General features: G+C 44.7%; 1 protein-coding gene across 1 annotated transcript in view; it reads right to left on the bottom strand.

Moving 5' to 3' along the window:
* The window catches only part of ANXA13 (annexin A13), a 52,269-nt gene that overhangs the window by 20,864 nt on the left and 5,499 nt on the right, over positions 1–25,906 (bottom strand). The window contains exon 3 of the mRNA XM_046642555.1: positions 8,269–8,344. Coding sequence (XP_046498511.1) covers positions 8,269–8,344 — 76 coding nt within the window. The remainder of the gene's footprint in view (positions 1–8,268; positions 8,345–25,906) is intronic.

Genomic DNA, 25,906 nt, shown 5'->3' with positions numbered 1-25,906 from the left:
CTTTCCATGTTTATTCAGGGTAGCTTTGGGAGAGGCTGATGGAGACTATGAATGGGCTAAAGCCATTCCCTAAATCCACACCTACCATATGGGTTGGATCTGTGGCTGTTGGAATTAGAGTCGGCTGAAAGCAACCAGCTGGTCACATGGGAAGATTTGAGGTTTCCAGGGAAAGGACCTCCTTCTAGTTTCCAAACACCTTCTCCATGGTTCCTGTCATAGGTCCTGAGGTCCCCACTATTGGAATTACTTAAGCTGAGGTGTTTTCTCTGGAAGGCACTTTTCAGAACTAGTATCACACAGAGAAACACAATTTAAGTGGGAAATAGTTAATGGAGAGCAACTTTCCCTAGCAGCCCCGGGTGGTAGAAGCAGCTGCTGTGGTAGGAGAAACATAACCTTTGGAGTCAGCGAGAACTGGGTTGGAATTCCAGCTCTGTCACACACCAGCTGAGAGGCTCTGGACTCACTTTAGAGCTGCGTTGTCCAATTCTGCAGCAGATGTGGCTAGCAAGCATTTGAACGAGCTAGGCTGAATTGAGATGTGCTATCAGTGTAAAGTGCACCCTGGCTTTTTATTTTAAAAAAAGAGCATAAAATATCTCAATAATTTTGATATTGTTTAACTGTTGAAATGTTAATATCTTGGATTAAATAAAATATATTAAAATTAATTTCATTTCTTTTTACTTTTGTTTAAATGTGGCTTCCAGAAAATTTGAAATTCCATTTGTGGCTCACATTACATTTCTATTGGGTAGGGCTGCCCTGCGTCTCTTTCACCCTCTAGAAGATGGAGTTTAAGACAATGCTGATCTCACAGGGGCTGTGAGAGGATGAGATACGAGACTCGGAAAACTCGTATCTAGGCAACGGTTAAGGTCTGTTCAAATGCCAGCACTTTGTCCATCCTGGCCCGCAGCAGTGTGTACATTTCCACGGGAACGGGTACACTGGCAGAACCTCCCATCTGACCCTTCTCCTGTATCCTAGCTGTCAGGGGACACCTACTATAATGGGTTGAATTGTGTCCCTCTAAAACCATACGTTGAAGTTCTAACCTCCAGTATCTCAGAATGTGACCTTATTTGGAAATAGGGTCCTTACAGAAGTAATAAGTTAAAATGAAGTCATCAGGGTGGCACGTGATCCAATATGACCGATGTCCTAATAAAAAGGGGCAATTTGGGTAACGAGACAGACACGCACAGAGGGAAGATGATGTAAGGAGACACAAGGAGAAGACCACGTGAGGATGGAGAATTGGAGTGATGCATGTACAACCAAGGAATGCCTGAGGCTTCCAGAAGCTAGGAGAAAGGCATGGAACTCGTCTCCCCTAGAGCTATCAGAGGGAGCATGGCCCTGCTGACACCTTGATTTTGGACTTTTGGCCTCCAGAACTGTGAGAGAACACATTTCTGTTGTTTTAAGCTACCCAGTGTGTGGTACTTTGATATGGCATATCTAAGAAACTAACATACCCACTGTCCTCAGCAATATCTCAAGACTTCAAGAACGGAAACAAAAATCCTCTCTTTGTGGCCAAAAGTCTAGAGATTCCTGCACCAGCCCATTCCTAGTCCTACTTTCAGTGTCTACTGCCTGTGAATAGCATGTGCTGGATCATTTTTGAATAGAACTGAATTAGTTGGACTTTCACAATTGCTCCTACCCAACTGAGGGATCAGGATCCTGAAAGAGCAAGAGATAGTAGATGCGTTTTCATAGAAGAGTTGGGAGCAGGAAGAATCTGTGTCATGGATATGGGAAGGCATGGAGGGGACCTGGCCGCAGATGGGAAGGGAAGAAAAAGGAAGGCTGGCAAAGACTTGAGGTGTTTTACCCTCCGCTCCACTCTGGCACCAGCCCTTGTAGCCCTATTTGGAAAGACAGTCCCAGGACTTAGAAAGACAGCTTTGACCTGGGGGTTAGAGAGCCACTAGCTTTGTGTCCTTGGTCTGTTCACTTAGTCTCAAGGATTAGTGTCATCTTTACAATTCTGGGAAGATCTAGCTATTTGATGCCTGTTGGAGAAACAGAAAATTCTAGGATGAGCTCACTTGCAAAAAGAGCAGAGATTAATTGCTTGCCTCATTCTTCTTCAGTTCCAACACTGGTGTGTATGTTGTTCCTCTTTATTTCCTCCTGCAGCTTCACCTACATAATGTGTATCCAGTTACTCTGTGACATTTTTTTTTTAACTTCTGAGTGCCAGAAATCTCACCTCAAAAGGGATTTTTTCCCCTCATAAAAGTCTCTTGAATCCACCCCTTTCTTTCCATGCATGCTGCTCCTGCCCAGGTCTAGGGCCTCCGCATCTCAGGCCTGGATCCTTACAGTTGTCATCTCTGGAAGGGACTTTCCTGCCTTCCAGTGGCCCATTCGCTGTGTTTTGCCAGCCAGGAATCTGGGCTCATCCCTGGCTTCCTCTCTTCCCTCACCCCACACCCAGTTAGTCACCGCTAAGACCTCACTATTCCACCTGCTGCGTGTCTCTCAGATCCTCCCATTTCTCTCCATCCTCACCTCCGTCACATCACTTAGCAGAATGATTGATACCCATTCAGGCTCCTGCCTTCCCCTCACCTTTTCCAGTCAGCATTCACCATCCCCAGAACGACCTTTCTGATGAGCAAATCAACCTGTTCACTCTTCTACTTCAACCTTTCAATATAGGCCCCTTCAAACCCAGAATAAAGTCTGAACTCTTTAGTGGGGCACATGAGGTCTCCTGAGTAGCTCCTACTTGCCTCTCAAAGTCTTGCCCCCTGGCTCATCCTCTCCCAGGCCTCCTTTCTATCGACTCTATCAATCACTTGCAGCTCCTAGAACAAGCAACGCTTTCTTTCTTACCTCTGGGCCTTTGCACGGGCTGTTCCCTCTACCTGGAGCACCATATCTTTGATCCTCACCTCACTCCCATCCTCCTTTAGGACTCAACTCACTGACCTTTCCTGGGACACTCCTCCCTCAGTGTCCCTCACATGGCCGTTTTCCTCCTCCGCCCTGTCTCTGCCACGCCACACTGCAAGTTCCGTGGGAGCAGGGGGGTTTGCTTACCACTATATCCACACAGAAGGCTCTCAATGTTTATCAGACAACTTGCTGAATGAATGTTTAAATGCATGTGTATATGTGTGAAGGAATGAATGAATGAATGAATGGAGAAGTTGGCACAGCATTATGATGGAACCTTCTTTCTCCATTGGTGTAAGCTGCAAGTGCCACTTGGGTGGGCTGTATGTAGCAGGGCCATACAAGCTGCCATAGTCAACCCACATTTGGATAATTCAGGAAAATTGAGTTAAAATTTAAAAAATAGCGTGATATAGACTCTGCTTCCTAGAATGCTTTAAAAAGAGAGACCAGAGAGCAAGGCAGGCCTGGGATGGCTCGGCAACAGCCTGGAGGTTGGGGGTGGGTTGGGGGTGGGGGGCAGGGAGTGTGGAAATGGCTAGATTTCCCTCCAGCCCTTTGAGTTCAGGTCTCAGGTTTAACCCGGGAGCTGTTCCCACCACCCGACCAAGAAGGGATTTACTGAACAGTGATCTCATTTTACATTTCACAATGTGTGTCATATAAGCAGTCTGTGCTGCTGAACAGTTTCCTGTAAACATTTACAATGGTTTGAGGCACTGGGGCTAGTCCCTAGTGGTTCCGAGAAAGACATTTTAAAAAATGAGAAAAGAAGGAACCTCAGCCCGGATTGTGCATGGGACACTGGAGAATAATTACAGAGCAGAGGTCAGAGCCGGGGTGATAATCGGCTCCAGGAGTGCCGGAGGGCCTCCTTGTTTCTGCTTTCCCAGCAACTTTCTGAGAAGATACCGAGCTGAGTTTCAACAGGATGGAGGCACTGGGTTTGAAGTGCCCTCCACTTGACACCAGGAGCCCATGTGCCCGTGAGTGGCCCCCCCAGTGTGCTGGAGGCAGGGCTCAGCTTTCCCCAGGCTCCAAATTGTGGCCACAGCCTTGGCTCCCTGGAGCCCAGGGGCCGCAGCCCCATCTCTGATGCCTGAGGGCCAGTCTTTCCCACTCACACCACAAGGCTTCCCAGGCCCTCAGTGTCCTTCGGAAATGGGGGTGAGGGGAAGATAGATGAAGTAACGATGCGGGGAATCCTGCCTGCCTGGGAGGGTCATTGCTTTTCACTTGCCCTCTGTATTAGTTTCCTGAGGCTGCTGTAGGAATTACCACAAAGTTCGTGGCTTAAAACGACAGCAATTTATTCCCTCACAGTTCTGGGGGCCAGAAGCCTGAAATCGTGGTGTCCGTGGGACCACGCTCCCCCAGAGTGTCTAGGATGGAATCTGTTCCTTGCCTCTTCCAACTTCTGCCAGTCGTTGGTGTCCTTCAGTTTGTGGCTGCGTCACTCCAAACTCTGCCTCCGTCTTCACATGGCCTTCTCCCTGTGTGTCCTCTTCTCTTCTGTGTCTTTTAAGGACGCTTGTCAATGGATTTAGGGCCCACTCAGGTAATCCAAGATGATCTTTTCTCAAGATCCTTAACTTAATTACATCTGCAAAGACTCTTTTTCCAAATGAGTTCACATTCACAGGCTCTGGGTGGGCCTATCTTTGGAGGGGGCCACTGTTCAACCTGGTACACCCTCAGTGATGGAGAACAAAGGCAACTCAAGGGTCGCCTTACTCCGCTGCTCACATGGATCTAATTGGCATGGTGTGGGATTTGGATCTGAGCATATCGCTCAGAAGGAGGAGATTAGCATATAGAGAGGTGCTGCCTCCTTTATTCTGATTGCCTCCACGTGAGGAGACATGATTAATCCAATTTTGCAGGTGAGAAAACTGAGAAACTCAGCGGCAGAGCGGGGGCTCAAACCCAGGTGCGAAGTTCTTTCCCATACCTCGCAAGTGGAAAGAGCCCAGGTCCGAAGTTCTTTCCCGTACCTCGCAAGTGGAAAGAGCCCAGGTCCGAAGTTCTTTCCCGTACCTCGCAAGTGGAAAGAGCCCAGGTCCGAAGTTCTTTCCCATACCTCGCAAGTGGAAAGAGCCCAGGTCCGAAGTTTTCCCATACCTCGCAAGTGGAAAGAGCCCTGGTCCGAAGTTCTTTCCCATACCTCGCAAGTGGAAAGAGCCCTGGGCTCAGGGTCACAAGCTCTGAGTTCCAGGCCTGATTCTGCTCCTATGTGACTTGAGCAGCATTGCTTGACCCCCATGGATCTCAGAGGAACTGGACCTTGCTCCCCCAAGTGTGGTCCCAGGACCTGCAGCATCAGCATCACCTGGGAACTTCTTGAAAACGCAAAATCTCAGAATCCGCTCAGAACTACAGGATCGGAATCTGCATATCAACAAGCTCCCCTGAAGACTCAAATGCACATTAAAATCTGAGATATTATGGACTAGATACTCTCCATGGCAGCTTTTCCCTCTGAGAGACTGTTTCTGTGATTCTGTGAGGGAGAATGACAAGCATCCTTTTACATTTCAGAGAGGATAATGGATGTTGGGGTCCATACACGGTCAAGAAGAAGACATTCTGTTCAGAAGGGCCTTGCCGGGGTGGCCCAACAAGTGGCAGCTCTGGGCAGAGGCTGGTGGTGAGGTGCCTGGGAGCTGGGACGAGGACAGCAGAGGGGCAGAGAGCCCCAAGAGGAAGGCCTGACAAAGAGCCTCAGCATCAGGGAGAGGGGAGAGGGCTGCTCTGGGTCAACCAAGACCCAGACCAAGCATGTGCTTAGGACCCAGGAAAGCAGGGGCACCAAAGAAACAGTAAAGAGATCTGGAAGTTTTGTGTTATTTAGAAAAATAAAATACTATTTTATGGTATAGCATTCTTATTATTTCAAATTACATAGGTGGATGAGTGGGTAGGGAGTGCACATAATCTTTTGAATGTGTAGGGTCTCTAGACCCCTCTGTCCAATACAGTAGCCACTCACCACATGTGGCTACTGAGGACTTGAAGTGTGGCTGGTCCAAGTTGAAATGTTCTGTACATGTAGAAAACATACCAGATTTCAAAGACTTAATGTGGAAAAAAAAGGGATGTAAAATATCTCATTAAGAATTTTTATATTGGTTGCTGAAATATTTTCAATACAGTATTGAGTTAACTAAATAAAGTTTATTATTAAAACTCATTTCACCTGATTTTTTTTACTTTTAAAATTTGGCTTCTCAAAAATTTAAAATTACATATGTGGCTCATCTTTGTGGCCATTGGACAGCATAGCCCTGGACATTTAAATCCAGCCCTGGGAGGGCTAGTATACCACTAAGATGGGTGCGTGGTCTTGCAGACAAATTTTGCTGATGATACTATTTTCTTTGTTTGCACATATTAATAGAGTTTGGAATTCTAGACCTTCAACCAAATCATGGCTTTCCAAGACGGCCCTAGTTTCCAATCTCCCCACCCTGATTTCACAACTCTTCAGCTTCCGGCAAGATATTTAACCTTTGAGCCTCAGCATTCTTGTCTGTTAAGTCATTATAATAACCCAGCATTACAGGGGTGTTCGGAGGACTACATAGATAATGTGCGTGCAGTACCCAGATTAGCATGCGGCACATAGAAGGTGCTCTCCAACAGTTACCAGCACAATAGTGGTCCCACCTTGTGGCCACATCCAAAAGGGAGACAAGAACACTGTGACTTTGGCATATAGTAAGAGCTCCATCTGGGCTTATTGAATTGAACTCACTTGGTGACTAAAGAATGAAGGGATTTATCATTAAGCACAGCTGAACCATTCCCACACCCACTTCAGCTCCTGTCTCCAACTCCCATCCAGGTGTCAGGACCTCACTGGAGAAGCAGCAGAGAAGCACCTGTGAGGCTGGCTCAGCCTCTCAACAAAACTCAGAACTGTAAACATCCTGCCGCTGGCAGGCAAAGCCATCTCCAACAGCTGTTGTCCAAATACATGTTAGCCAGGTCAGGATATGAGCAGCTCTTCTCTGCTCTTGGAAGCCCTGTGCTTTCTCCTCTGATGACGCCGAACCAAGCAACCTAGGTGTCATTGTTCATTTCTAGCTCCCTCTGTTTTTCTCCCTCTGTGATTTATTCAAGAACGCTTAATATGTAGCAAGCCCTTCTACCACTTCCCCACCAGATCTTCCCCAGCCGCAACTCCCTTGGGACTTCTCCAACATTTCTTGAGCAAGGCAGACTATTCTATAGCTGGATACTTCCTGTATTGAAGCAACATATGTCTTCTAAGATCTTCCACCACAGATCCCAGTTCTTTCCTCTGGAATCACACAAAGAATTTACGGCCATATTTATTCTACCACAACACCCATTCCTAGGAAAGCAAATCTCCACTAATTTACTTCTAAGTAAAAATCTCCTCCTCCTATTCAATGGGGCCCTCAGCATAATCAGCAGGCTTTTACTGCTGATTTCACCTCTCCCTTCCTTTCTACTCAAGAAATACTCCAAATTATCGCTCAAGCCCCATATTCCTCTGTCATGTCCATCTCTTTAGCAGATAATCTTGCCTCCCACTCGCTGAGCAATGTCATCAGATTACCAGGCATGAACACCCTCCACTTTCTCCCCTCACAACACCCATGAATATATCTATTCCTGCTCTCAGTTTCACCTCCTTCTCTCCCCCCTCCTGCTCAAGGTAACTCCTGTCTGTGCTTTGGATTCCACCTTCTTCCAGGCTCCTGGGACTAGAACCTTGTTTCATCAGCAACTTCCTTGGGTCCCAGAGTGTCTCCTCACGGCCTTAGTCCTAGATGCTCTCGCTGTCATCCTGCCATGTTCCTGGGTTTACCCTCCTGATTTCTTGCTTAGTCCCCGACTCTTGGCCATGCACTTACCCTTAGGCCTGGACATAAACAGCTTTTCTAGTTTTGACCGCTGATTCTTGACCTTGGCCACAGTTGTAAGTTCACTTGATCTGTTTCTAGGTGTAGCTCCCCGGGCCTAATCCAGCTCTCGTCAGACCTGATTGTCTACCACCTCCCACGAAAGGGATCAGAGGGGTACAGATGACATTAGGATTGCATGAACTACTCTTCTTGGGAAGTTTCTCCCACGTCAACATCAAATTAAATGTCACAATATCCAATTTCTAACTATTATATTGAATCCTAAAAAGTAATAGGATCTGATTATAACTTTGGGGCCTTTTATAAAGAGAAGCTTAGAAGCGATCAAGTTGGATTAGCTTGAAATATACAAGGTGAGTGGGAGGTCATCTTCCTAAGATCATGAGAAAGCTGGATGTGAGGTCAAGTTTAATCAACTTCGAAAGTAAATTAGCAAACAAAATATCTTTCATACCCATTCCTTTGCAGGCTTTGTTCAGCTTTTTGACATCTTGATCCACATCGAAACCCTGAGGACTTTTCACTTTGGCCTGGAGAAAATAATTGAAAAGGTAAGTGGACAATATAGACATTCTTAAATTATCTCTGGCTGAAATTGGTAGCTAACTGGAAGACCAAGCAGTCATCCCATTGAGGGCCCAGCTGCCACTTTGCACGTGGGTGCATGTGGCAATCAGCTGGGGAACCTCTGGCCCCAAAGAGATGGCTGGTACTCCTTGAAGCCTGCTGGCCCTGGAGAACCACAGAGAATGGTCCCCTCTGTTCTCAAGGACAATCAGCCGGCCAATTCTGGGATGAGCGATTTTCACATCAGCCCCACTTTTGTGTGTCTGTCTCTGAAACAGAGAGTGATAGAGTGGGTCACTGTCCAAGAGTGCTGGTTTTCCCTTTTTTTTTTTTTTTTTTTTTTACCATGAGACACAGTATATCTAGGGAATAGGTGTTGCCAGCCAGAAGCTGAGGGTTCTAGGATCTCACTAGAGATCAAGTGACCAGTGCTAAGGCTTTGCCATCCACACAATGAAAGACATAAAATTTAGTTTGTCAGAGATACCATATGGACCATCAATAGCACAGTACTGATTTTGACTGCTCCTTGGCGAAAGAAAGACCTATGTATATACTAAGCTAACATTTCCCGGACTTCAGTCATTGGCATAATACATGCACTAATTTGTCCACCACTATTAAAAATTTAACGATGTGAGGTTAATTGCAGTTATGTAATTAGTAGCCTTGAATACACCCTGTGTTTTCTCAGATCTTTGCCTTTCCTCACAGAGATGCTCTTTGATGACGTGTGTCTCTTTCTTTCCATCCTTCAGTGAAGGCCGCTTTAAGCGCTACTGCCTACACCGCCCGATTCCCCTCTCCCTCCCTTCAGTTCCTTTGACACCCACTGGGAATGAATAGGGACCACGTCAGGCACAGAGGACATGTTGCATTTATTGGTCTGGCATCGCTATTCCTTTGGGGAACTTCTCCTCCCCTCATGTCATGTGCTCTCATTGGGACTGTCAATCATGAAGCTTGAGCCCCACGGTCTTACCCTCAGGTGGGCACAAACCCCGTCACCCTGGCAATCATGGCTGGTTCAAGTGTGGGGATATAATCCAAGCAGGATGGATTAGAATCTTTCCGTTGGTTGATATGTAGATATTGACAGGGATACGTGTCTCTCCCTAACGGGCTTGCTAAGCTGAGAGAGTGTGAGTCTCAGGCTGTTGGCAGCCATCCTATCCACCACACGAAAGGAGCATGAGTCCAGAATGAAGCAAAGTGGAGACAGAAAGAGTGGAAGTATGGAGAGAGAGAGAGAAACTGAATAATATTGTATAAATCCTCAGATACAGCAATGCCTGTATCCTTGCACTTCCCAGTTTCAATAACTAACAAACTCCCACTTTCTCTAGTTAATATGAATTAGTTTTCTGCCCTTGCAACTAAAAGTATTCTAATATCCATGGACTGGAGGAAGGCTGGCTTCTAAGCCTTGGTTAATGGAGAATCATGTGATCCTAGAGCTAAAGGCCACCTATCGCCCTCTGCCTTTTGGAATGTGCCTTGCACATCTTGACATTTATCCCTGAAACAAGCTGGGAGGGGGGCTTACATTTGTTGAGCACCTGTGACGTGCCAGACAATCTCTTCATTTACTGCCCTTTCTTCGTTATTAACAGGGAGGAGCAGGCATTAATAGTCTCCTTTTAGGGAATTTGTGGGAGGTCTTGCAGGATGCAGGGTTGCACCCAGCTCAAGTTGCCTCCTAAAGCCCATGCTCTCAGGTCCAGTGCACCATCCTGCCTCACACTCTAATTGTGACCGAGGCTTTCCTGTCCAGCAGAGGGATGACATATCCCATTTTCCTTTCCAAGTCTTTTATGTAGTGTAAGAAAGCCATCCGGTGCCTCTGAAGGCTCGTTGGCAGGACCAGCGACGTAATTTGCAGGCCTCAGTGCAAAAGAAAAATGTAGGGCTCCTTGTTCAGAAATGATTAAGAATTTCAAGATGGTGACGTCAGAGTGTGAAACCAAGTGGGAGGCCTTTCTGAGCGTGGGGCCCTGTGCAACAGCCCAGGCTGCACACTTCTGAAGCCCACCCTGCTCTTTGATCCAAGTCTGGAAGGGGTGGTTCTCTGAGTGTGGGAAGTAGCAATCTCAGAGAGTAAATGGAGTCTTTGCTTTTCATGAGAAGTATTATGGAGGGCTCAGGAAGTGAACCAGAGCAGCAGAATCTCCTATTAATGGGCTGATTCTTAAACTGCTCTGTATGTCATTTTAGTCTCATTAGTGCAGAGAATTTGGTGGAACACTAATGATCTATCCCACTTCACAACTGTGAAAGAGAGACCCAGGGCTCTGGGAACGGCTAGGCAGCTTAGGCTCTGCCTGAGGTCCCTGGTCAAGGGGCGGTGGGGGCTGGAGTCCAGCTGGGGTTACACTTGCCAAGCCCTGTGCTGCCAGGCTGACGGGGCTGCTTCTCCCCAGAGGGACGCTTTCTCCTCATTGGCACAAAGCTGCTGCCAGGGCTTGCAGAAGCCATGTGGAGACTTGATTAAGATTGCCTGGCCAGGCAACGCGTGGGTCAGAACCATGGCTAGAACCTCATGTCTGACTCTGTCAGGTATGAGGTGACATTCCTGCCCCTCCTCCCCTTACTGTTTTGGTAAAGTTGTTCCACGACACTAACATCACAGAGTTATAGGAGCAGAGGGATGGGAAAAGAACCCTCTGAACATGTCCAATTTGTTTATCCAAAGCTGAAAAATGAGTAAATAAGTGTCGCTTGGTCCAAAATTAACAGTGATGTTTGGGGAGTGCAGTGGGAGAGTGTTGACCACAAGTTAGGACTAAAGATGATATTGAGAAAATGTTTTTCTTTTTTCCTTAACAAATAATGTGGTGTAAAATCTCTATCAGATGTACAACCGTCAGCAGGGCAGGTGGAATTCACTGTCCCCTGGTTCTTTCTAGGAACTTCTCTTAGCCATGTTAGTTATCTTTCCCAATCTGAAGAGAATTTGGTCTTGCTCCTTGTAACAGCAGGATATTTGATGTCGGAGAGAAGGAATCACGTGATGTGATGTGATTTTTAAAAAAAAGGAAAAAGAAAATGGTCTGTTTGGAATTTTCCCCTCTGCATGTCTGGGACTGCCTCCACAATGGATGTATTCATCAGTGACACCCAGTGTTGATGCAAGGGGTGTCCTTGGCTTGTTCTGATGAGCTGGGTAATGAATTTCTCCGGAATGTATACGGAGTGGACATTCCATATCCATTGTTCATTGTGAGCGGACCAGGCAGCTGACTTTGGGAGCTCAGGCCTGTTTGCCAATCAGACTTCGTTTTTGAAACCTGAGGCCATGGAGTAGAACTTCCACATAAAGCAGGTCTGTAGGAATGCGAGTCAGACACAAAATGGAGGCACAGGGGGCTCCAGCATGGGGACAAACATGTTTGTGGGGGTTTAGGCGAATACATGGATATTCCACGTGCTCTCAACTACAATGTGTAATGGAGTCAGGGCAACATTCCTTTGTTGGTTTGGTTTGGTGAGGAAGATTGGCCCTGAACTAACACCTGTGCCAATCTTCCTCTATTTTGTATGTGGGTCACAACCACAGCATGGCTTGATGGGTGGTGCATAGGTCCGTGCCCGGGATCAGAACCTGTGAACCCCGGGCTGCTGTAGCAGAGTGCACAATCTTAACCATGATGCCACGGGGCCGGCCCTCTGATTTGTTTGTTTTTTAACAGTATTTGCACTGACACTCAGGAGACACATAAAAAAGGTGAGGTGTTGGATGTTAATAAAAATGATTACAGAAGTCTCGGCTTTGAGCCCACATGAATCCCAGTTTGAATGTGGTTCTGCCCCTTAGCAGCCGTGTGAACTTGGGCCATTTACCTGGAAGCCCCCATTTCCTCATCTGTAAAATGGGGGCAGTGTCTGCCTTGCAAGGTTTGAGGCTTAAGTGAGGTAACATTTTAAGTGCTAGACATGGAGGGGAGCCACAGAAATGCAATCCTCCCTCTGCTTCTTTAGGCCATGTCTTGCCTATTTGTCTTATAGTGATATTTACATTTTCAATTCTGCATATTTTGATTTGATAAATTTGGAAGACGTATGTATCTTGAGATTGTGTGGTGTATATCGAGATACCTCACAATGCCCCAAACAACATCATGTTCATAAGAGGTGGCCACTGAGGATCTTAGTCAAGTTAACGTGGCTGTCCAGTTAGACTGGAAACAACTGCTTATTGCTTGTGCGGTCTTGGGCAAGTCTGGCAACCTCTCTGGGCTGTGGTTTCCTCACGGCAAAATGCAGATAATCACAGAGCCTACCTCACAGATTTCTTGTGAGAATTTAAATGAAGTCATTCACACAAAGCATCTAAAACAAAGCCTAGCAGAAATCATGTGCTTAATAAATGCAAACAATTAATATTTGTGGAAGGCAGACCAGCAAAGAACTTTCTAGAATATTTCAAAACCCTTTTCTGCCTGAGGAGTTTTCATCTTGTAAACGGCACTGCAAGGGTCAATTTTTCACGGATCACCTGCAGCTCGGATCTGGCGTTCCAGGCATGTATTTCACACAGGGGAGTAGGCTGGTTGAAAATTCAGGCTGTGTAGTCCTGGGGTGACGCTCCAACACCACACATTGTTAATTGTCTCATTTGGCAAGTGCGATAATTCCCCCCTCATGGTGTGTGAGGATCTCAAAGAAATACAGTCCGGGTGAAGTGCCTGCCATCATGCCAGTACGTCAGGCTCAAAATGGAAGCAAATGCTATTAATTAATTCTACAAAATTAGTTCTGCAAAAGGCATTGCCTGGTGCGTGAATAAGCTGACTTCTCAGTCTTGGTTTTTCTTCCTTCTACTGCATCTGCCTGTCACTTCTCTGTGTCTCTATGTTCCTCTGTGTATACAAGGAAATAAATGATCCCTTTTTCTGGAGGGAAGAAGCATAAAAACTAAACTGGGATGCTATGAGCCTAGGAAGCAGTGTCACTTGGGCAGAAAGAATGCTGAAAACACTCTGTGAAATGACTCAGGGGCGTGCCAGCTTTAGCACGTCGACTACCCAGGAGGAATGTGGTCTCTTGTATCAAGTTCTGTTACCTCCAAACAGAAGGGCCGGAATGGAGGAACAGACCCTTGACCAAAGGCTTCTGTCCCGGAGCAATTCAAGGAAATCTTAACTCTTAGGATCGAAAAGCGAGCATTTAAAGAAAATTTTCCCCCAGCTTGCAACAAACTCTGGGGATGGAGTTTGTGAAATGTTAGCTGAGGGATGTGGTTTGCAAATTGGTTGCTCTGTGTTATACAGTGACCAGGATTTCCCAGGACCCAGCCTTAAGTACACTCGTATTTGAGTACACTCTTCCTCGTCAGTCCTGGTGAGCTGAGCTTCTGTTTGGATAGCATCAAGAGTAAAAAATAAAAATAGACTGTCTCATGAGAGACATGTGAATTAATTAAAAAGCAATATGCAGCAGGCAAATTAGACTCTCCTCTGAACGGTTCCTCCCTCCCTCCCTGCTTCCTCTCCTCCCTTCTCTTTTTCCTCTTCCTTTGTTTTTTTTTCTCCTTCCTTCTCCCTTTTTCCTCCCTCCTTCCTTCAATAGACAAGTAGTGACAATCCGTTGTGTGGCAAGCACTACTCCAGATGAGTGGGACTGAGTGATCTACGAAGCACAGTCCTTGTCCCCAGGGAAATAAACGTGGACGTAGATAAACAACAATTGCATTATGACATGGTAAGCATATTAGGTGCAAATAGCTGAGAAGAGAAAGAAGAATTTTTATGGAGAAGTTGACATTTGTGCTGATTTTTGAAAGATGAGTGGGAGTTGGGCAAGCAAAAAAAAAAAAGAGGAGGGGTGGAGGTGGGGTAGGACAGTCCAGGGAGAGACGATAGCATGATGCTTTCTGGGTCTGTGTACACGTGTGCTTACTATGACCCGTTTTTGTATCTCTGCAGAACAACACGATCGATCTAAATAAGACAATGATATAGTGTGGCCTTGAGAGTTGGACCTACTGTGTTCAATTATGCTTTGTTGTTATTGGTGGAACGATCCTGGGCAAGCTGACCCATCTCTCTGAGTCTTTGTTGTCTCATCTTTAAAGCAGAGTGCACCTGCTCATGGGTAGTGTGAGGTTTGGGTGCAATTGTGTTTGGGATGCGGTGGTGCATGCCGGATTACAGCAAGCACTTGGTTGATGGCACGTAGGAGGTAGGATGCTCAGAGACATCAGGATCTAAGGGTCATTTGTAAACCCTGGAGTATTATCAAAATGTAATGGGAATGGCATTTTGATTGTTTGCTCTCTCCAGTGCAGTTCCCCGGAAGCCCTGGCTTGCTGCAGTCTGCTCTGTAAATATTTGACAGTGGTTGCTTGGTATCCAGCCTCTGAGACAGGAGGACTCTGAGGAAGCACGGGGGCAGAGGGCAGAGGGCTCATGCAACACTGATCTAAAGAGGGCTGCTTGCTGTTTGAGCTGGAATGAAATCAGGAGGAGGCTGAGAAAGTTAAAAAGCAGGAGCGAAACGGAGGCAGGTGAAGGTTGTGCTGGGGAGAACACAGACACCCCTGAATACTCCTCGGCATAAGCAATGATGATCGCCACTGCTAGTTAATGGTACCTGGAGTCAATGCTGGCGATTTGGGTTAAACTTGCCTTGTAGAGATTTTAAGAACACTATATACTTGGGGAAACTGAGGTCCAATTTGGGAAAGATACTTCTTTGTGGTCACACAGGTCACCCCCCCTCCGAGATATCTACCCTTGAACCTGGCATGATGCTCTTTTTCTCTCATTCTTTCTAAGTCTCTGTTTTCCCATCTTGAAAATGGTAATAATAGGACCTACCTCTAGTGGGTTGTTATAAGGATATGTGTCAAAAGTGATTGGCAGAATGCTCTGCACGTGCTGAGTACTCAGTGTTATTTTTATTACTTCCTTCCATTCTGATTCCTATTAAGTATTGAGTGAGAGCACCCTGCCTTGGTGCTTTGAGTGGCACCTTTAAAATAACGGATTACATAATTATGTCCTAAATCAGAAACCAATTTGTACTTATAGATAAGTAGTAGCAGGAGCTAAGAGTTTAAGAGAAATTGATGGGAGAACCACTTAACATTGAAAATAACAGCAAAATGTAAAGCACTTACTATGTGCCAGGCACTGGCCCAAACAATTTATATATAATAACTCACTTAATCCTCACAGCAACCCTATGGATAGGTATTATTACCTCCTACTTTACAGATGAGAAAACCAAAATATAGAGAGGTTAATAACTTGCCCAAGGTCACACAGCTAGTAAGTGATGGAATTCAAGCCTACACAGTCTGGATCCAGAAACTCTACTGTTGACTTCTTATTAACTGATTTTTTTGTCCTTGTCAAAAAATTCTTTTTAATTTAATGGTGCAAAAGCTCAGTCCAACTGTTAGAATGCTCGTCTTTTATAGAAACACCAGTTGAGACATGCAACTTGTCTGCTGACTGGGAAAGCCAACGACCCCTGGCGTAGCTGTGGGATCAATAAATGTTCTTGACAATGAGACAATAGGAAGTGAAATGAAAAATAAAGGCCAGTTACCATGATTTGCAAGGCAAAATGGACAGCCTCTCCCTGGGGGCAAAATGTGTGTGCAGGAGAGACGTATTGTCAAATTCTGCTCCCAATATGCCTTCTGTGTCAAATGGAATCATATTTTTTGCTTCTCATCTGTAAACTGGGACTAATACCTGCCCTACCCAGCAGAATCTCTGGAAGACGAAATAAGACAACGTGATTCATTGCAGCGTTATTCACGACAGCGAAGATATGGAAACAACCTAAGTGCCCATCAACAGATGAACGGATAAAGAAGATGTAGCGCATATACATACACAATGAAATATTATTCAGCCATGAGAAAGAAAGGTACCCTGCCATTTGCTACTACATGGATGGACCTTGAGGGCATTACGCTAAGTGAAATGTCAGAGAAAGACAAATACTGTATGATGTCACTTATATGTGGAATCTAAAAAAGCTGAACTAATAGAAACAGACTAGAATGGTGGTTACCAGGGGCTGAGGGCAAAGGGGAGATATTGGTCAAAGATTACAAACGTCCAACCATAAGATGAGTAAGTTCTGGGGATCTAATGTATAGCATAGTGATTGTAGTTAATAATACTGTGTTGTGTACTTGAGAGTTGCTAAGAAAGTAGATTTTAAATGTTCTCACCACAAAAAAGAAATGGTAATTAGGTGTCATAATAGAGGTGTTAGCTAAAGCTATGGTGGTAATCATTTTGTAATATATAAGCATATCAAATCAACACACTAGATACCTTAAACTTACATAATGTTATACGTCAATTATATCTCAAGAAGGCTGGAGAAAAAGATACCGTGGGAGTACTGGGCAGGAAGGTTTCATTATGGTGATCCAGAGCTGGCTGGGGAGGAATTGGCCTTTCTGCCCTTCTCCAACTGTTAAGCTGCTTTCTCCTCTGCCTCCTCTTCTCCCCATCTCACCCCAAACCTTCCAGTTGCCCGTTTCCTAAAACATCTTGCTCTTAGAGCAGTGGAGGGGTCATAGCTAAAGGACCGCAGTGTGCCAGGTGGTTGAATTTTAGCAGAGGCATTTTGCAGACTGAAAAGGCATGAAGCCAGCAGGATGGTTAAGGCTTCTGATATGATATGTTTACTTCTTTGGGTGACTGCTTTCCGGGCTGAAAAACTGTCAAACATTTTCATAGGTAAAATGTCACTGCTCCCTACCTGACAGAATCTATGCAAAATGACTGCGGATTTGTCTCATTAGCAAGTGGCTCCTCAGTGTGAGGTAGGGGAGGAAGAGAGGGCTGCTCCGAGAGGATTCCTCACTGGACCACCCGAGTCCTCTGTGGGCCCAAGAAGATGGATAGCACAGGGCTTCATGCCCCTCCATCTTTTAAACACCTGATTGCCCACCATTGATCCCACTGGCAAGCCTCATCTCATCTCTGGAACTTTCTGGCCCTCTTGGAAAGAATTGAGGACTTTCTGCCAGTGGCGTGCTGGAGCCAAGGCAAAGAACTACTTGAATGCCCAAGACTGAGGGTTTCCTAAGATGTGAGACTTTCAGTGCTAAAACTGACACAGTTCCAGGTAAAGCAGGACGGTTGGTCACGCTAGCTGGAGCTGACTTTGCAAGCTTGCAAGAACCAATTGTGTGTAACTTTTCCCAACTCTGTGTTCAGTGGGATCATGCTGGTAATCATGCTTGAAATCAGCCATAGTGGAAGTATTTATACCATGGAAATTGGAAAATGCCACAAACCGGGTTTTGTTTTCTCCCAGAGGGTGGTTGTGAGACATTTTGTAGCGCACCACTTTCTCCTTTGTGCTAATATTCCACTCTAGAGACTTCTATCAGATCCCCTTAAGATATATTACTATACTTATTCACTAGTCTATCTTTCTCCCTAGACTCTAAACCTCTTGGGGTCAAGAACCATGTCATATTCATTGTCATATCCCCAGCACGTATCACAGTGCCAGGCACATGACAGGAATTTGGTAAATATTTACGTATTAATGAAGCTCATTTGCATTGATGGAGTAACTCTTCTCTGCAGCCAGGAGGCATTTTCATGAAAGTAAAGACCTAAGACTTTCAGGCATGGAACAGCCTGAGCTGAATTGAGTTTGGGGCTCTTAGAAATAAGACCTATGAGGGAAGACTCTGAGGAAGATAACCTGGGCAAAACATAGATTAGTAGCTTTTCAACCCTGGATGCGCCTCAGAATCATTGGAGATGTTTTAAAATACACAAATGACTGAGTCCCATCCTGGTCCTATGAAATCAGAATCTCTGAGATATAGGTATATACTAGTTACACGTATTTTTAAAACTCTCCAGATAATTCTAATGTGCAGCCAGAGTTGAGAATCATTGGTCAGACAAAAATTAGAAACTTTCCCGTTGGCATTCTGACAAACGAGAAAGACAACTTAAAAACGTACTGAGGGTTTATACAAATAAGAAATCCTAGACTTTATCCAAGGAGCAAAAGATAGAGGGAAGAGATTTATCATAGATTCTTAGGGTAGAAATTCAACCCAGGGTTTTTAAAAATGGGCGACATGAAAACTGAAGGTATTAAAGCCCATTAAACTTCCTACTGGGAAAGGAATTTCTTTTTAAATTCTCTCTCAGTTCTGATTGAGTCAGTCTTTTCTTGGTGATAGTATGTCTTTCCCACTCTTCCAACTCAAGGATTGGCAAACTACAGACTTTGGGTGAGCCAAACCCAGCCCATCACCTCTTTTTATAAATAAAGTTTCATTGAAACCTAGCCAACCCACTCATACACATTTGGTCAATGGCTGCTTTCACACTACAATGGCAGAATTGAGTAGTTGCAACAGAGGTTGAGTGGCCCACAAAGCCTCGGAAAGTTACTTTGCCAACCTCTTCCCTATTTCACGCAAATAGGACTTTTTATCAAAAACCAGAATATCTCAATATCTGAGCCTCCAGCTGGCAATAGTATTTAGTTAGAGTTTGATAAAATCTTTTTGCTTTCTTTTAGTTATCTCCATTTATGTCAACTGATGTTGGTTTCTCATTTATGGTATTAACAGAATTTCTTTTTAAGATAAATTTATTTGTGTCAAAAAGATGAGTGGACTTAAAGAAAGTGGTTAATAGACCATTAGAACAGGTGACCCATATATCTGGCAACATTCACAAAGTTCGTACTTAAGTCTGAAGTTTGGGAAACCCTGAATGTATCCAGTCCCCTCACTTTACAGATAACCTGGGGCCTGGTTGTTAAGCCATCTGCCCAGAGTAACTTACTTGCTTATGGAAAAACCTGGACTCCTTTCTCTCAGGGCAATGTTCTTTTACCTCGAACTGGTTACTCATTTGTGCTTTGGAACCAGTTAGTATGAATGCAAAATATTATACTCTTAAAGTTCATAAATTCAGAGCTAGAAAATATCCTGGTGACATTTCCACAGACATGTTTCATTGATGGGCAATTTGAAACACAACAGAGGGGCCATTCACATCTTTAAACGTAAATCTTGGGCAATTAGTGGTATATTGTTTCATTAAGTTGATTGTTTCTTGGGCATGGTTTCCTTAGATCAATAAATTTGACAAAAAGTCTTGCTTTTTTTGGTTTTAAATCAAAATCCACTTAAATGCTTGTTCAAGCAAAAAGTAAAACTACTGATTAGAAAATATATGTATTGCAGTGTACTCTTTTGGGTATATTTAAGCACAGTTTCAATGTCACAAGAATATTTGATATTTCGCCATGTACTCTAGGTATTCTCCCATTTTAATTAGGATTCTCCATGGTCACACTGACTAATAGCAAAGCTGATCCTTCTGTTCTTAGATCCTCCTCCCACTTGAAGCTCTTTTAGTCTGTTAATCAAGGAGGTAGACCAGATAGCTAGTCAAGTGTGTTAGGAAGCCTGAGTTCTGCTCAACTATAGAAAGGTGCTGACAATGCACAGAGCTGTTCCTACTGATCCATCCTTTCAGAGATGCAGTTTTAAAGTGACATATATGGCAATTAAGTATTTGGCCATCACTCTAAATGGGTAAGAATATTTGTATTATTTGGCAAATAAGGCTGAAAATAGAAAAAACATCCACTTGGATCAGCTCTCAATATGATTTACTTATATATGCTGTGTGTTCTGAAAAATGAGTGAAACTTTTTAGATTAAAAAAATGACCCCCTGGGGCCGGCCCCGTGGCCGAGTGGTTAAATTGCACGTTCTGCTTTGGTGGCCCAGGGTTTTGCTGGTTCGGATCCTGGGCACAGACATGGCACCGCTCATCAAGCTATGCTGAGGTGGCATCCCACATGCTACAACCAGAAGGACCTACAACTAGAATATACAGCTATGTACTGGGGGGCTTTGAGGAGAATAATAAGAAAAAAAAAATGACCTTCCTCCTAAATTTGGGACTGTCTGTTGCCGTTTTAAGAATACCTTTTAATGAAGACTGTTATAATTAGGTCATTTTCCAGAAAAACAAGCTTTCTTAGGCTGTGCTCTTTGGGTTATACATGTCGATGTGATATTTGCCTATCAAAGGTAACTACCAGGTTGGGACCTCACCTTAAGGAGATCTGACTGTTACTGGCTCTTAGTTAACGTCAGCCCTGATATCGGTTCCCCTACATTGAACCCAGCACATATGGGGTTAAAACCAAAAACATTCATCCCTGTTCCCTGCTTCTTTAGTTACACTCAAATGTAAATATCTGTCTCTTCAACCTTTGACTCCCTGAGCTTTACAACCAAATGGAAGTTACAAATTGTTGAAGCCCAGGTGGCCTGCTGCTGGGCTCACATTACAGTTTTAGCTAATCACGTGTCCTTGAACTCTACCATGGGGAAACTGTTGTCTAGAGGATGTCAGAAAGATGAGGCTTCCCAGACCTCAACTTCTCAGCTCCCTGATCTCAGAATCTACCACGAATCACGAAGGCAAGACAGCCAAGGATGTCCACTTGCAATCATCCTGTCTTAGTACTCCCCTCTCTCTGCAAGCAGCCTCTTAAGGCCAAATGCAGGCTGGTGGGAAAACACCGGCCAGCAAGGCTGCATACTCCCCCTACCCTACCTAAAATCCCAAATAAAAACTCTTGCTTGTAGCTTTTTGGGGGGGGTTGGGATTTCAGCATTAGCTTCCCATTCTCCTTGCTCAGCACTTTGCAATAATAAAGTCCTACTTTCTTCCACTACACTCAATGTCAGAGATTGGCTTGCTGCACAACGAGTAAGTGAACCCACTGCAGGTTCGATGTCATGACCTTAAGACTCTTCAACATCTAGTTCCCTAAATTGGTGGGCACCATTGTTCCTGAAGGTGCTCACAAAATACTCAGAAGTGCAAACAATGTGACTAGCCTGCCATACACTGAGCTCTGGTGTAGAGAGAATGAATGCGGCAGCCCTTTTGGGAGCCACACCCAAACAGAGGAGAGGTGAGCAAATGGACTCATGATTATTTCAGTCAATGTCATTCCAGGTGAGCACTGCTCATCTAGGTAGGAAAACCAAAAGCTCAGCAGCCTCTTTACTGGGTGTTTCTGCAAAGAAGCCCTTCTCACCCTGGCCATCAGAAGTCACTAATGGGCTCACAGCCTTTTTGGGGGAAACTACAGCCTCTCAGCTGCTGTTGTTACCAACAGGAGGACAAGGGTCAATCTTCAAGTTGAGTTGGCTTTTACCCTGTGATAAGAGAAGCAATCAGTATAAGGTAATGCCTGGACCAGAGGGCCAGGAATGCATGGTTGCTGGTGGAAATTCAGCCAGAAAAAGACAATATGGGAACATCTCCTGCCCCATAGCCTTGCTTTCCCATCTAAGGTCTCTGTCTAGTGAAGAGGTTCTCAACCAACCAGGAGTGATTTTGCCTCCCTGGGGACAGTTGGCAATGTCTAGAGAAATTTTTGGTTGTCACAAATAGGGGAACACTACTGATATTTAGATGCAGAGGTCAGGGATTCTGCTAAACATCCTAGAAAGTACAGAACAGCTCCCCACAATGAAGAATTATCTGGCCTCAAATGTCAATGGTGCCAAGATCTAATGTGTTAAGGTCTACAACTCAGGCCTAATGGTTGTAACAATTCTGTCAACACGTTACTTTAAAAGGTGTTGAAAAGGTTGAGCTTCTGGTGGTAAATGGCACATAGGTACGGACTATGAAGTCAGGTCCCCAGTCACAAAGAACGAATTACTGTGGTTACAAAAAAGGGAAGATTAAAAGTGGACCATGGTGTCATTTTTTCTTTAATTTTATTTCAAAGTAACCCAGATACCAGATCTGAAAGCTGAATCCTGGGATCAGGTAACCAGGAGGAAGAGTTTGAGTTAAAGTCGGTCCAAAGTGAGAAGCCTGTCATTGCCCCCTGCTTCATTGTGTCCGTCACAATTATAGGCTCACAGCCTCAACTGGCAGGAGCCTCAACTGGCAGCCTCAGTTGACTCATTCATAGGGCCCTTTTGTACTGTTCTACTAGAGGCAGACTAACATGCATTGTCTGGAAACAAGATTTTGTGTCCTGGGGAAAATGACTGTCTGCTTTGAAGTTGTCCCCAGATTGTTTTGGGAGTTTGAGCCCTCTGAAGAGTGCTAAGCCTCCAGATATTCAATTACTGCTGTGTTGCATCAATAAAAGTAAACCTGGAGAATGAGGTGGTTGTAGGGAGATGATGGCTATTTCTCAACCGTGAAAGAAATATGCCTTCAAGAGTTATGAAAAATGAAGCACTTTTCTCATTAGAAAAGAATTATCCATTTCTTTCTTCTATTGCTAAAGGCTAGTTTTTTGGGTTATTATTATTTTTTTTTTTTTTTGCCAGTTCCATGAGACTATAAACATGGGATTCGTTGCTTGAAGGTAAAAAAAGAAGCTAGTGTACTCTGGGATGGTTAAGAGTCAATACTAAGCGGGCAGATGAAATTGAAAAGAAAAAATATTGGGGGCTGAGCTGGGCCCTTACAGCATCAAGAGATGCTGTGTAAAGGTCATAACCAACAGCATGTGAACAAGTTCTGATTTGCTAAAAAGGAAACAAGGTGAAATAGCTGGATTTGCTTTGGGCAAATTTCTGTCTCAGTCAGAATCAAGACAATGAATGTTATTCTTTTCCTTGATAGGCAAGTTTAAATATGCTTTGGATCCAAACCTATTACTTATTTCCTTAAAATTATTTTTAACATTTTTATCTTCCTTTTCATTCCTACCACAAGCATCCAGACCCCCATCACAGGAAGGGTGAATCATTTTACTGCCTTTCTACCTTATCTTCAAGTCTTCATTTTCTTTCTATTTCAATCCATCCAATAGCAGCAACAGTAGTAGTAATATTAATAAAAATAATAGTTACAAGAATACAATAATGATAAAGCAATGTTCACCACCCCGAAGGATGGGTAAGGCCAACCTTGGCCCGAGTGATAGTCCAAGAATAGGTACCTGATCCAAGCCAATTAGAATTTTTCCCTGACATTTTACATATAGATGCTTAGAGAAAGAAGCTCTTTTTCCTTGAGATGGTTAATCTGGAGCTATATGAGGTCATGGAACCCTTTGTGGTGCAGGAACTATCTGTGGCCATGCCTCCCTCTCACGACTCCTTTTGCCTCCCATATTGTTGAAAAGAAAAAATTCATTTTCAGTAGGAGAGAATGAGGCCAACACAGAGAAAGGAGAAGAGAGTGGGAGAGAGAGCACTAGCTGATAAGATTTCCCCAGCCCCAGGGATGAGTCATAATTGCTCACTATCCTCTTCCCCTTTGCCAGTGATGGGTCAAGGGATGGGCTTTTGACCAATTCTGGCCAATGAGAGGGGAAGGGATGACCACTTGGGGGCTTTCCAAAAATGTTTCCTCACTGATGGGGGAGTGGTACAGGAGAAGAAAGGCACTTTTTCCCTGTCTCTTTCCTTCCTGCTCATGACCCTATCAAGTGAGATCATTAACTTGAACAATGACCATTATCTTGCACCCATGAGGGGAGACGTTGCCAGGACATCAAGGGTGGCAGAATGGAATGGCAGACATAGCCTAGGTCCTTAATGACATGACTGAATTGCTGAACAAACACTGGAATCCCTTCCTTCTAGACGTCCTGTTAGGGTTAACAATTAAATGCCTTTGTTATTCAAGCCACTGTTAGCCCGGTTATCTGCTTCTCATAACCACACACATGCTAGCTTAAAAACAAACCAAACAACTATGAATCCATGCCTTTCCGATTACCTTAAGCCCAGATATCTCTCTTGAGTTTCAGATCCAGCTACCTGCTAGGCATTATACCCAGGTGTACCACGGATACCTCAACCTCAGTAGATCCCAAAACCAAACTCATCCTCTCACCTTGCAAACCTCCACCTTGCCTTATCCCCAAGGTGTACCACCATCCACCTGGGTACATAAGCCGGGTACCTGGAAGTCACTCAGTCGTCTTCTGTTTCCCTCCCCTCCCATGTCCAGTCAGTTAGCAAGTTATATGGATTTGACCCTCCAGTCTGTCCTCGTCTCTTCAATTCCATTGTCACTGTCTTAATTGGGGGCAGGTGCTGGTCACTTTCTCCAGGACCGCTGCCTCTCAAGTGCTTTACTTGCCTTTGGTCGTGTCTCTCTCCAAACCTCTCTCCACCAGCTTCCAGCAAGATGTATCCACAGTGCAGCTCTCACCTTGTCACTCCCTCATCTGAGATCGATTAGGGCTTCTCTACGGCCTAAGGTACTGATTCCCAAAGTGTGGTCCCTGGACCAGCAGCATCAGCATCACCAGGAAACATGTAAGAAATGCAAATTCTCGGTCCCCACCATAGAGCGTCAACTGAATCAGACCCTCTGGGAGGAAGGCCCAGCTCTCTGTTTAAACAAGGCTTCCAAAGGAATCTGATGTGCAAAGGTGAAAAACCATTACTGGCGTAAGGCAATAAGATCCAATTTCCTTGATGTAATGGGTTGAACAGTGTCCCCTCAAAATTCACATCTAATCAGAACCTCTGAATCTGACTTTATTTGGAAATAGAGTCTTTACAGATGTAATTAGTTGAGGATCTCAAGATGAGATCTTCCTGAGTTTAGAGTGGGTCCTAAATCCAAGGACTGGGGTCCATTATAAAAAGAAGAGAAAACAGGGACACACACAGAGCAGAAGGCCACGTGAAGATAGAGGCAGAGATTGGGGTTATCCTGCCACGAGTCAAGGAATGCCATGCCTGGGCCACCAGAAGCTGAAAGAGGCAGGAAAAGATTGTTCCCTAGAGACTTCAGAGGGAATGTGGCTTTGCTAACACCTTGATTTCAAACTCATGGACTCCAGAACTTTGAGAGAATAAATTCTCATTATTTTAAGCCATGCAGTTTGTGGTACTTTGCACAGCAGCCCCAGGAAACCAATACACTTCGCAGAGCACACAAGGGCCTTTGGGTCTCATCCTGTGCACCTGTCTAGTTTGTCTCCTGTCACTGCTCCCTGTTCATTTATCTTTCTATCAAAAATATGTATGGAGCACCTGCTATGTGTCAAGCCACAGAGACACAGCCAAGAGTAAGCCACAGTGTCTGCCCTGCAGAAGCTCCTAGCCTCGGGGCAGAGGATGGCAGCTACATAGGCGATTGCTGGACGATGTACTCAGTGCTTTGGCGAGACTGGAGCTCTAGCCGGAGCACAGGCATTCTTGGGCCTCTTTGCATATGCTCCTACATTGCAAGGAATGCCCTTCTCCACTTTAAGAATCCTCTTCTCTTTGTCTGATGGCTTCCTTGTCTGTCCAATTTTTGAACTTTGTTCCAGTGGACACATTTCTATTAGTGCATCATCACACATCATTATAATTATTTATTCATTTGCCTCCCTCGCTAGAATGTGGGCTATTTTGAGGGCATGGACTGTGGTCTTTTATCTTATTCCTCCTTTTGTCTACAGAGCCTCAAAGAGTACCTGGCTCATGGTAGTTTCTGTGAAAGAATATGTTGAACCGACCAAAAGGAAGGAGAGTGGCCCCTTCCTCTGTGCTGGCAGAGGGC

This window comes from Equus quagga, chromosome 16 (genome assembly GCF_021613505.1).
Source record: "Equus quagga isolate Etosha38 chromosome 16, UCLA_HA_Equagga_1.0, whole genome shotgun sequence".
Lineage (NCBI taxonomy): Eukaryota > Metazoa > Chordata > Mammalia > Perissodactyla > Equidae > Equus > Equus quagga.
Note: the sequence above shows the minus strand (reverse complement) of the source record. Positions and strands in the feature narration are given on the sequence as shown.